General features: G+C 43.4%; 1 protein-coding gene across 6 annotated transcripts in view; it reads left to right on the forward strand.

The window, feature by feature from the left end:
• The window catches only part of UBR4 (ubiquitin protein ligase E3 component n-recognin 4), a 137,195-nt gene that overhangs the window by 47,536 nt on the left and 77,233 nt on the right, over positions 1–12,426 (forward strand). For 5 of the 6 annotated variants that reach the window (XM_036255544.1, XM_036255541.1, XM_036255545.1 and 2 more), the window contains exons 31-44: positions 291–391; positions 639–837; positions 1,201–1,389; positions 2,705–2,768; positions 3,894–4,085; positions 4,601–4,671; positions 4,762–4,909; positions 5,333–5,560; positions 6,420–6,590; positions 8,521–8,703; positions 9,870–10,028; positions 10,363–10,515; positions 10,947–11,174; positions 11,998–12,155. In XM_036255544.1, the coding sequence (XP_036111437.1) occupies positions 291–391; positions 639–837; positions 1,201–1,389; positions 2,705–2,768; positions 3,894–4,085; positions 4,601–4,671; positions 4,762–4,909; positions 5,333–5,560; positions 6,420–6,590; positions 8,521–8,703; positions 9,870–10,028; positions 10,363–10,515; positions 10,947–11,174; positions 11,998–12,155 (2,244 nt within the window). The remainder of the gene's footprint in view (positions 1–290; positions 392–638; positions 838–1,200; positions 1,390–2,704; positions 2,769–3,893; positions 4,086–4,600; positions 4,672–4,761; positions 4,910–5,332; positions 5,561–6,419; positions 6,591–8,520; positions 8,704–9,869; positions 10,029–10,362; positions 10,516–10,946; positions 11,175–11,997; positions 12,156–12,426) is intronic. The other variant, XM_036255546.1, reaches the window with a different exon arrangement.

Consider the following 12,426-nt stretch of genomic DNA (forward strand, 5'->3'; position numbering starts at 1 on the left):
CAAACATTTTTTGAGTGCCTCCTGAAAGCAAGGAGTTATCTATGTTAACTTAGGTATTCTTCTTAAGGAATACTTTAATGACTACTTAGGTATACAGATAGTATCTTTGGAAGGACTTAAGAATTAGGTTAATTGCTGATTCTTTGAGGATATTGATGAGGAGTTGATTTCAAGAACACCTTGTGTTGTTCACTCACAAATGACCAGTTCCTCTAGAGGAGACGAGATTGTGAAGCAATAGAAAACGTATGACTTAATGTGGTTCTTTTTTTCCCTTTTCTGCCTTCCAGTGGAGAACTTGTGCAGATCATGATGGCAACAGCCAATGAGAACCTCTCTGCTAAATTCTGTAACCGAGTTTTGAAATTCTTCACCAAACTCTTCCAGCTGAGTGAGTGACAGCTTTTAGTAATCTTCTTATGGGAACTTTGATGTCTGGCTAATACTATGCATATCTTCTGCCTGAGTGTAACTATTCCATGAAAATGCTAACAAGTGGAGAGAATCCCTCAGAGAAAGTTCAGAAGGAAGTTGAAAACTTGCTTGAAGCCTTTCTTCTTTTTTGGCTCTCAGTTTGTGCCTTCCTTCCTTTCCTCCTGTCCTCCTTCACTGACCTTGGCCTCTCGTTCTGTCCTCAGCTGAGAAGAGCCCTAACCCGAGCCTTCTGCATCTCTGTGGCTCTCTGGCACAGCTGGCTTGCGTGGAGCCTGTGCGTCTCCAGGCCTGGCTCACCCGAATGACCACATCACCCCCTAAAGATTCCGATCAGCTGGATATGATTCAGGAGAATCGGCAGCTATTGCAGTTACTGACTACATACATTGTTCGGGAAAACAGGTAGAACAACTGCATTTACGTCACGTGGCCCTAACGACTCCAGGGAAACGTTGAGAGCTTTTGCAACTCTCTCTTCTTCAGGCATTAGTCAGTATTTTCAGTGATTCCATTGGTCCCTTCACTAGAGTCAAGGAATCTAGTAGAGCTCCTTGCTTTTTCCAGTGGAAAAACCTTTGCAATGACTTGACCTGTTGGTTTTAATACAGGTGGTAGTTTTGTGCTCTAGGGGCCCAGATCCAAAGTATATGGTCATGTATTTAGTGTCTAATTGAAGACTTCCTTTAATTACTTATATAAATTTAGAGGTACATGGAGTCAGATTCCTGTTGAGTACTCACTAATTTGCTGTTTCTTTTCTACCAGCCAAGTTGGGGAAGGTGTGTGTGCTGTGCTTCTGGGTACCCTGATCCCCATGGCAACAGAGATGCTGGCCAACGGTGATGGAACTGGTTTCCCTGAACTCATGGTTGTGATGGCCACCCTGGCCAGTGCAGGTCAAGGTGCTGGCCATCTTCAGCTTCATAATGCTGCTGTGGACTGGCTAAGTAGATGGTAAGATGATGAAATTGGAGGAACCCATCCACAGGTTACAACATTGCTCTTAGATAAAAGGAGGATAGCCCTGGCCGGTTTGGCTCAGCGGTTAGAGCGTTGGCCTGCGGTCTGGAGAGACCCGGGTTTGGTTCCCGCTAGGGGCACGTACTTCGGTTGCAGTTTGTCCCCGGCCCTGGTTGGTCGTGCGGTGGCAGCCACTCGATGTGTCCCTTTCACATCGATGTTTCTCTCTCTCTATCTCTTCCTCTCTCTCCCTCCCACTCTATCTGTACAAAAAAATGGAAAAATGTCCTCGGGTGAGGATAAAAAAAAAAAAAAAAAAAAAAAAAAAAGGAGGATAAATAGTTGCAGGTTATTTGTAGCTCAGAGTGAGTATAAAAGAAATTTGAATCCCTGCCCTTTTATTGGGGATTGAGGAAGTAGTCAATTACTCTGTTCACTTTTTAATCCTCACCCGAGGACATTTTTCCATTTTTTGCACAGATAGAGTGGGAGGAACGGAGAGAGAGAGAGAGAGAAACATCGACGTGAAAGGGACACATCGAGTGGCTGCCACCCGCATGACCAACCAGGGCCGGGGACAAACTGCAACTGAGGTACATGCCCTTAGCGGGAACCGAACCCGGGTCTCTCCGGACCGCAGGCCGATGCTCTAACCGCTGAGCCAAACCGGCCAGGGCTTCTTTTTTTTTTTTTTTAATTTTGTTTTTCTTTATTGATTTTAGAGAGAGAGGGAGATGGAAACATTAATGAGAGAGAACGTTGATTGGCTGCCTCCTTCATGTGCCCCCCCCCACCCCTGGGGATTGGGCCCACAACCTGGGTATTTGCCCTGACCAGGAATCGAGTGGGTGACCTCTTAGTGTATGGGTCAACACTCAACCACTGAGCCACACTGGCCGGACACACTTTTTTTAAAAAAAATAATTTTTCTGTATTGATTTTAGAGAGAGAGGAAGGGAGAGGGAGAGAGATAGAGACATCAATAAGAGAGAACATCGATTGACTACTTTTTGGTGCATGGGTCAACGCTCAGTCCACTCAGCCACACCATCTGGGCAATTCTGTTCACTCTGCACTTAATCTTCACTCCTTTCTTAGTAGGGTTTGGCTGTTCATTATTCCTAGAAGTCTTGGGGAAAGTGTACTAAGTGTCATTGATAGGGCCAGAGTTCTCCAAACCTCTGATTACTTGCATAGTTTTGTAAGAATACCTTTGCTTCATAGTGTCCACAAATTGATGCAAGATTTTTGAATATGTTTCCTTTCATCTGATTTTTTATCCCCCTTCCCCTTTTTTTCTTTGGGATAGCAAGAAATACCTGTCGCAGAAGAATGTCGTTGAAAAACTGAATGCCAATGTAATGCATGGAAAGGTAAGAAAAGTGAGGAGTGACAGCAGTCAGAGAGTGATGAATCTGTTTGTGGTCAGAAAGTCTCTCTTTGCTATTGGTTCTGTCCCTGCCAGCCTAGAGAGGAGAGGGCTACAATCTCAAAGACTTAGAACAGATACTTGCTAATTGTGTGCCCTTTGGCACCTTTTGGGTGGCAAGAGGTGGTTGAAGGGAAATATTCTGATAAACAAACATCCACCAGAATCCTTCTTAAAACAGTGAACTCTCGCTATTTTTAGATACTGCTTTGCTATGGAAAACTGTCCCCTGCTCCTGCATTGAATCTGTGTGCTCTGAGGAGGTGTTATGTGGGGTTACAGATGACCTCTTCAGCTCCAGTCTAGATACTAGAATTGTTTACTTTGCCTGAGGGTTCAGGTTACTGTGCTGAGAGGAAGGGTTCAAAACTGACAGAAATCTTGCCCTCCTCCACCCTTCAATTCATGAACCTCACATAGGTGGCTAAGAACAGATAACTGGCCCTTGAGACCCACCGCGGGTCCATTCATTTCTCCCTCTTTTCTTGCTCATTTTTATCCTTTCGCTCTGGACTGTCAGAATGCAGAGTGAGGAACTGAGAGATCTGAGGCTTTGATGCAGACTGTTGGGTTTTTAGGCAAGCATGAACCACCTGCGAAGGGTTGCTGGAGATACTTTTACTTGATCTCTGAAGCTATTCCTCCTCTACTGTATTGATTTAAAACCCAGTAATTTAAATGTCTTTCACTAATGGTTAAAAAATGCTAATAGTAGAAAAGTGCCAATAAGAACTTATTCATGTTTTTAATCTAGTCTTCAATGATTTTTGTCTTCATTTATCTCCCTTTTCCTAATTTCAGTTTTTCTTTGTTTTATAAGATGTTTGTAAAGACTCATCTTTGTGCTTAAGAATAAATGAATACACAGTAATTTAGCACAATTTATTGACCAGCTACCTGTGGTCATAGTGGTAAGAGTTGGGAAAATGGATACTTAAAACTTTTATTTTCTTGTGTACCATTCCTCTGAAATTGAACTTTATTGGGAAAAGCTTGAGAAACCATAGTTTACGTAATAATGAGGTGTGGAGGACCAAGGTGTCTATAGTGTGGTGGTCTTCTCTTGTAGCATGTGGTAGTCCTGGAGTGCACATGCCATATTATGTCTTACTTGGCTGATGTCACCAATGCACTGAGCCAGAGTAACGGTCAAGGTTCAAGTCACCTCTCGGTGGATGGAGAAGAGCGGGCCATTGAGGTGGACTCAGACTGGGTGGAGGAGTTGGCAGTGGAAGAAGACGACTCCCAGGCTGAGGATTCAGTAAGTACCAAGTAACCGCCAAGGTAACCACAGAGTAATTCCTGACTGGCATTCTCTCCCCCAGGCCCTGTGAACTTCAAAACTCTTCAAAGTCCTTATTGTTTTCTCCCAGCTTACATTATTAAATGCCAGAATGTTTCTCCAGGCCTGCAGAACAAGCTGTCAGGACCTAGCCTCTGGGGGGAAAGGACTGTTTAATAAATATATGTCTTCTTCTATTCAGAGTCAAATATCCTGCTATTTTCTTGTTTTTGCATCCAAAACAGAGTTTTAGGGATGAGTTCTTCATGAGAATGGTGTGAGCTCCCTTTTAGAGAAAGCATAAGAATTCTCTTTTTCTTAACCACAAAACTCTAAGGTCTCATCTGAAATTGTAGCACATTAAGAGCCTGCAAGCCATTTCCAATTGGAGCAGTTTTACATGTCATTTTTGTGTCAACTATTTACATAGTTTGTGTTTTTTGTGGGTGTCTGGAGGGATATATTTCTGATTAAAAGACTTACTATCTTTGAAGGATGAAGATTCTCTTTGCAATAAACTCTGCACTTTCACCATCACTCAGAAAGAATTCATGAACCAGCATTGGTAAGAGTAGTTCTTCCTTTTAGGTGAGGGTTTGCCAGACAGTGATTGTTGGGACTTCTGGGCTCATTTGCTGGTTCTTGTTCTCCATAGGTACCACTGCCACACCTGCAAAATGGTTGATGGGGTGGGTGTGTGCACAGTATGTGCCAAGGTGTGCCACAAGGATCACGAGATTTCTTATGCCAAGTATGGATCCTTCTTCTGTGACTGTGGAGCCAAGGAAGATGGCAGCTGTTTGGTGAGAGAATGGAACATGTGCTGGGCTAAGAAGGGTGGCTTATTATTGATGTGAGAACGCTTAAGCCAAACTGAGAAATTCTCATGTCACTGTCATGGTGTCCTGTGTCTAGAGTAAATTCTGATTCTGTCATTAATCATGGCTTAAGCACTTAACTTAGAATGATGTAACTCACAGGGTCATTTGAAATCTTGCAGTTTTTTTCTAAGACCCTCTCCTTAATTTCGGATGTTATAATTAAGACCTGTTGCTGTGTGTACGTTTTAGATATTAGGTGAACGCCATGAATCTTCAGGCCTTTGGATATGTGTTCAATGGCTAGCCAATTTCTTCTTTGGGTTAGATGTTCTTCCAGGATCTTAGGTAGTATGTCATCAGTGCTTGTGCCAAATGCTTAGGGCCTCTGGCATTTTCTGTCTCCAGGCGCTGGTGAAGCGAACACCTAGCAGTGGCATGAGCTCTACCATGAAGGAGTCAGCATTTCAGAGTGAACCCAGGGTTTCAGAGAGCCTGGTGCGCCACACCAGTACGTCCCCAGCTGACAAGGCCAAAGTCACCATCAGTGATGGCAAGGTTGCTGATGAGGAGAAGCCCAAGAAGAGCAGCCTGTGCCGCACAGTTGAGGGCTGCCGGGAGGAACTGCAGAACCAGGTGGGCTCTAATGGTGCCCAGCATCATAGGCAGAAGGGCAGAGCCTGGCAGGTGGTTCATGAGCACACAATACACAACAGTGTTTTTGCTGCTCCACTGGTGGGACTTGGAGCTCTTTCCCCTTTCTCTTAAGTTTACATGTTCCCACAGGGTGAATATGAATGGTATGTGTTGTCAGTCACACCTGACAGGGAAGGATGTAGCACATGGACGTTTGTGGGAGCGTGTTTTAGTTGTGTAATGCACTAGAGCACCCTTTCTCAGCCAGAGCTCCTCATTTGAAGCATACAATACAGAACATAATTTGACTGATTAATTTATCAGTTTTCTAAAGGATGGTACATAACTAGAACCATTCTAGTTTCACAGTTAACTAACTATGCATGATGGACATGATTAAACATTAGGATATCTGTATTAGACTCCTGGTTTAGAAAGATTGCTCTAGCCTGGCTGATGTGGCTGAGTGGGTTGAGCGTCGTTCACGGACCGACATGCTTCAGTTCAATTCCTGGTCAGAGCACATGTCCGGGTTGTGGGCTCAATCCCCAGTGGGGTGTGTGCAGGAGGCAGCCAATCAATATTTCTGTCTCACATCAATGTTTCTATCTCTCTCTCCCTGCCTCTCCCTCTAAAAAAATCAATTAAAAACACATCATAATTTTAAATAAAGATTGCTGTAGAGTTAGTCGCATAGTAACATACTGATTGGAATCAAATTTAGCATTATGGAAAGAATGAAATGATTCTCCATAATGGATTTTGTAAGTAGGTACTGGCAAGTTTATTATGATGAGTATGACCCATTATTTTTCTGTCCTTTTTTTTTTTTTCATTTGTGTATTTGGATTTTTCTCAGGCCAATTTCTCCTTCGCTCCTCTCGTGTTAGACATGCTCAATTTCCTCATGGATGCCATTCAGACCAACTTTCAGCAGGCTTCAGCCGTGGGGAGCAGCAGCAGGGCTCAGCAAGCCCTCCGTGAGTTGCATACAGTGGACAAGGTGGTTGAGATGACAGACCAGCTCATGGTGAGTGTGTCAGTATCAGGAAACTGAGATGCCAAAGTATGCTAGGTACTCTAAGAAATATCCTTAGAACAGTCAATCCTTGGCCGGTTAGAACTTAGAACTTAAGATACATGACATCCTGTGTGAAAATAATCAGCACATGAGGTGTGTCTTCTAAAGAAGTTGTTTGGCCCTGGCTGGTTTGGCTCAGCGGTTAGAGCGTCGGCCTGCGGTCCAGAGAGACCCAGGTTCGGTTCCCGCTAAGGGCATGTACCTCGGTTGCAGTTTGTCCCCGGCCCTGGTTGGTCGTGCGGGTGGCAGCCACTCGATGTGTCCCTTTCATGTCGATGTCTCTCTCTCTCTCTCTCTCTCTCTCTCTCTCTCTCTCTCTCTCTTCCTCTCCCTCCCTCCCACTCTATCTGTACAAAAAAATGGAAAAATGTCCTCGGACGAGGATAAAAAAAAAAAAAAAAGTTGTTTGGAATAAGTCCGCTTTTCAGTTCATATAAATACATGAACCACCAAGATGTAAGGACCTTCATTTGGAAGCAGTTACAATAGAAATTTCTTCCATATGTAAAATAGAAAACCACCTTTTATTGTATTTTCTCCCCTAAGGCTCATCTGGCTTGTAGAAATGTTTGTCATCGTTTGCTTTAGGTAACTTCCCTTTATCTCTTTATACGACATGGGTTATAAGTTGTAAGTCATTATTCACTTTAAAACCTATGTTCAGCACTGACTATAGGACTTCTGATAGGGTCTACCTAGCCTCTTTAGTGGAAAGTAAAGGGAAGTGCAAAAATAAATGAGGTATGTGACTAGGTGTCACAAGGTGATTTACTTTTAAGGGAAAAATATTCAATTGAAAATCCACACACATACATACATATATTTTGGTATTTTATTAAAAATCAGTTACAATTATCATGGCCAGTGTGGCTCAGTCAATTGAGTGTTGTCCCATGGACTGAGAGGTCCCAGTTTGATTCCTGGTCAGGGCACATGCCCGGGTTGTGGGCTTGATCCCCAGTAGAGGTGTGCAGGAGGCAGCGATCAATGTTTCTCTCTCTCTCTCCCCTCCTCTCTCTCTAAAAAATCAATTAAAACAAAAATCAAGTACAGTTTTAGAGAGGTCATACAGTAGCGTAAAAGATGTTTCTGAATCCATGTCTTTAAGTCTAAGATACCTGAATGTAGGAACTATAAGACACCTAGGTGGTCCAGTATGTTTTTTAATTCTCAAAGCAAACAAAACACAGTCCCAGTTTTAGAGCAGTGTGTTTCTGCCTGGCCAGTTTGGCTCAATGGTTGGAGCGTTGGCCTGCAGACCAGAGAGGCCCGGGTTTGATTCTGGTCAAGGGCACGTACCTCGGTTGCGATTCATCCCCGGCCTTGGTTGAGGTCCTGTGGGAGGCAGCCACTCGATGTGTCTCTCTCTCTCTCTCTCTCTCTCCCCATCCCCCTCCCTCTCCCTTCCTCCCGCCCTCCCACTCTATCTGAATAAAAATGGAAAATGTCCTCAGGTGAGGATTAAAAAAAAAAATAGGGTAGTGTGTTTCTTAGATTTCTAGATATTGAAGATGAAGCTAAAAAATATTGGAGTGATGTTGGTATCCCAAAAAGCAGTTGACTTTTAATTTTCCCAGGTTAGATTAATGAAAAAACATTCCATGATTACTATCATTTTATTTTTTAAAAAGGCATAGTAATATTTCTTAAGAACCAATGCTTTTTATTAATTAAATTTAGATTTATGAAACAATTACTACATTGTTCTTATTGGACTGACAGTAACTTGACAAATTTACCTGTGTCCATGGATAGAGATTGGGTTTCATTGCTCTTGAATGACCTAACTGTAGTATCTTGGTTGCTTGACTGGTGTCCAAATCCACTTGATCTTGTTTGCCTTATTATTGCCTATTCTCTCTGCTTCCCTCCCTGCCAGGTTCCCACCTTAGGTTCCCAGGAAGGTGCCTTTGAGAATGTTCGGATGAATTACAGTGGAGACCAGGGCCAGACTATTCGACAGCTAATCAGCGCCCATGTGCTCAGGCGGGTGGCTATGTGTGTGCTCTCCTCCCCCCATGGGCGCCGCCAACATTTGGCGGTCAGCCATGAGAAAGGCAAGGTAGGTCCTCTAGTTCCTTCCCAGTCATTTTAGGTTATATTTGTCTTAAGTGCTAAGTAAAACAGATAGATGACTATGCTCAGATTGGCCCACTAGGAAAACGTCTTTCAGATTCTAAGAATGCTTTAGGGACAGTGCTCAATGAGCATTTCTACTTGAACCCTTAGTTACTTGATTAGACTTAGACCCAGTATCACTAAACAAAGAATCTGTTTCCAATTAGTAAATTCCCACTCAAAAAATATCCTTCAAGCCCCCAGAGAAAGATAATGACCAGCAGTTACCTACAACAGCAGGGCTTCCAGTCTTGCCAGTTTGGTCGCTCTGGAAGGCATAAGCTAAGAGACAAACAGCTATATAGGAAGGTTGAGTATTCCTTATTTAGTTCTTCCCTGACCTCCCAGCCCTGTAAGGACACAAGAAAGTTTATATGTTGTGTTATAGAACCAGTAGTAGAAGGTGAGAGAGTGGTGGATATCTTAACTCATGTTTTTCTGTATTCTGGCTTCTCTAGCTCTGGTAAGTTGTTTTAACATTATCTTAAGTGAAAAACAAACGAGAGATATGAATAATTCTTAAAACAGCTTGAAAAATACTTTCTAGCCCTGGCCAGTTTGGCTCAGCAGTTGGAATGTCGACCTGCGGACCAGAGAGTCCCGGGTTTGGTTCCCGCTGAGGGCACATACCTCGGTTGCAGTTTGTCCCGGCCCTTGTTGGGTCGTGTGAGTGGCAGCCACTCAATGTGTCCCTTTCATGTTGATGTTTCTTCTCTCTCTCCTTCTCCCAGTCTATCTGAACAAAAAATGGAAAAATGTCCTCGGGTGAGGATAAAAAAATAAAAATAAGAAAAAAGAAAAATACTTTCTAAAATATTTTGTACTAAACTAGAAAGGACATAGAAATTTTTTATTTTTATGAACTGTTTTTACAGAGTAAAACTGAGTTTATTACTCATCTGTTTGGTCCTCATTAGAAGAAGGAAATGAAGACATTCCATATCTTTCATCCAGGAGAAATAGAAGCTGATAGTGGTCTAAGATTTTCCTAAGAGGCTTATCCACAATAAAAACCTGCAGACTGGTATCCCCATTGAAGAAGATTTTGTTCTTGCTGTGTTCTCTGAGAAGACAAGGGTTAAGAATAAATTGGTATTTGTTCCTTTACAGATCACTGTTCTGCAGCTCTCTGCACTCTTGAAGCAAGCAGATTCCAGCAAAAGGAAGTTGACTCTGACCCGCCTGGCATCTGCCCCAGTCCCCTTTACTGTGCTGAGCCTCACTGGAAATCCATGCAAGGAAGACTACCTGGCTGTGTGTGGGCTGAAGGTAACTTGATCCAGGGTTGATTACCTAGAGCTGTGGATCCTAGTCACCTTCTCTCTCCTGTTCGCAGCACCACTTTACTTTCTCTTACTGGTTGTTGAGGTTAAGCTTAAAAACCATTGGGATATGAAAGAAATCCTTCTCTGAATTTTCTCCAGATTGTTTTTATGTTGGAATAATCTTTGTATGTTCTTGAACCTAAATATGTTCTAGACAGCCTGAATACTGTCTGAAGGCAGTGAATATTAGGGAAAAAAAGGAAACATTAGAACTTTAAAATGAATTAGCCTATTTCCAAATCATCTGTCAACCATTCTGTTCCTTAAACTGTGTCCAGGACTGCCATGTGCTGACCTTCAGTAGCTCAGGCTCCGTTTCGGATCACTTGGTGTTGCACCCCCAGCTGGCAACAGGAAACTTCATTATCAAAGCCGTATGGTTACCTGGTTCACAGACTGAGTTAGCGATTGTCACTGCAGACTTTGTCAAGGTACAGTAACAGCTCTTAGATGATGTGGTCCTAGAATGGTTTTGTTTTTAAATCCAGAATGTCTCATCTTCATTGTGTGCTGGCTTCTCCCAGAAACTAAAAATAAAGAATCCTCACACTTTGTTGCCATTTGTTATATTGCTGAGCAAGAGCTTTCTGTGAGTAGGCAATAATTCTGGTTCTGCGCCCCCCCCACCCCTCCGTTGTCCGTTGTGCCAAGTGCACAGCTATTACTGAACTTGTTATAGAATTTGTTGTGGATCTCTCCCCTGCTCATTCCTTGAGGGAGAGAAAAGATACTCTACTCATCTTTATTCATCAGTGCCTAACACTTGCTCCCTGATTGCAGCCTATTGGATTTAGCAGGATAATTTGGGGATGGATCTGCAATTGATCTCCCTTATTTCATCTTTCTTCTTTCCATTCTGCAGATTTATGACCTGTCTGTTGATGCCTTGAGTCCAACCTTCTACTTTCTCCTGCCGAGCTCAAAGATACGAGATGTTACATTCCTCTTCAACGAGGAAGGAAAGAACATCATTGTTATAATGTCTTCTGCTGGGTATATCTATACTCAGCTCATGGAAGAGGCCAGCAGTGCCCAGCAGGGACCCTTCTATGTCACTAATGTTCTGGAAATAAACCATGAGGACCTGAAGGTTAGAGCAAATGTTGCCATTTTCTTCTATTCCGGGTTTAATTAGCTTAGCAACTCTTCTGTTGTTGTTGTTCTTTTTTCATTTTGCTTCTCACTTTTTACTTAATAGCAAAAACTCTTGTCCTTTAGGACTTCACTGATTCAACTTAATTTTTTTAATCCCCACCTGAGGACATTTTTCCATTTTTTGTTCAGATAGAGTGGGAGGGTCAGAGAGACAGAGAGAGAGAGAGAGAAGCATTGACATGAAAGGGACACATCGAGTGGCTGCCACCCGCACGACCAACCAGGGCCGGGGACAAACTGCAACCAAGGTACATGCCCTTAGTGGGAACCGAACCTGGGTCTCTCTGGACCTCAGGCCGACTCTCTAACCGCTGAGCCAAACCGGCCAGGGCCAACTTGATGATTTATTAGTCTCATGTATTTCTAAGATTTAGCCACAGAGATCTCATGCTTAGACTCTGAGAGCCCACAATCTTGATTTAAAACTAATAGCCAGGCCCTGGCTGGTTTGGCTCAGCAGTTAGAGCGTCCGCCTGCAGACCAAAGAGTCTCAGGTTTAATTCTGATCAAGGGCACGTACCTCAGTTGCAGTTTGATCCCTGGCCCTGGTCAGGGTCATGCGTGAGGCAGCCAGTTGATGTGTCTCTCTCACATTGATGTTTCTCTCTCTCTCTCTCCTTCCCTCCTACTCTATCTGAAGATAAATGGAAAAATATCGAATGAGGATTAAAAACAAAACTAATATCCAGCAACACAGGAAGCTGGTACTCAAGGCAACCTGAGAAGTTAATGTAGATGCTGTGTCTTTGTCTTGACAGGACAGTAACAGCCAGGTGGCAGGTGGTGGTGTGTCTGTCTACTACTCCCACGTGTTGCAGATGCTGTTCTTCAGCTATTGTCAAGGCAAATCATTTGCAGCCACCATCAGCAGGACAACTCTGGAGGTGCTGCAGCTCTTCTCCATCAACATCAAAAGGTCGGAATGAGCCCTTAGCATTCAGCTTCATAATGCCCACGTTCAGTAGGAGAACTCCACTCCTGTGGTGTCTGTTATGGATCTGGTGAAGCGTACTTTTCCCCAGCAGACTGCTTCCTTCCCTGCTGGGTATCTTTAAAAACAAACAGCATCCAGTGTTGGCAGGTCGGGCTGTCTGCATGGTTTGTCCCCCACCATGGAGACTCCAAGCTGTAAGAGGTAGTTTTGGGGGCCACTGTCACTCAGAAGGAAAAGCTGTAGTCAAGGCAGA

The sequence above is a fragment of the Molossus molossus genome, unplaced genomic scaffold (genome assembly GCF_014108415.1).
Source record: "Molossus molossus isolate mMolMol1 unplaced genomic scaffold, mMolMol1.p scaffold_m16_p_12, whole genome shotgun sequence".
NCBI classification, from domain to species: Eukaryota; Metazoa; Chordata; class Mammalia; order Chiroptera; family Molossidae; genus Molossus; species Molossus molossus.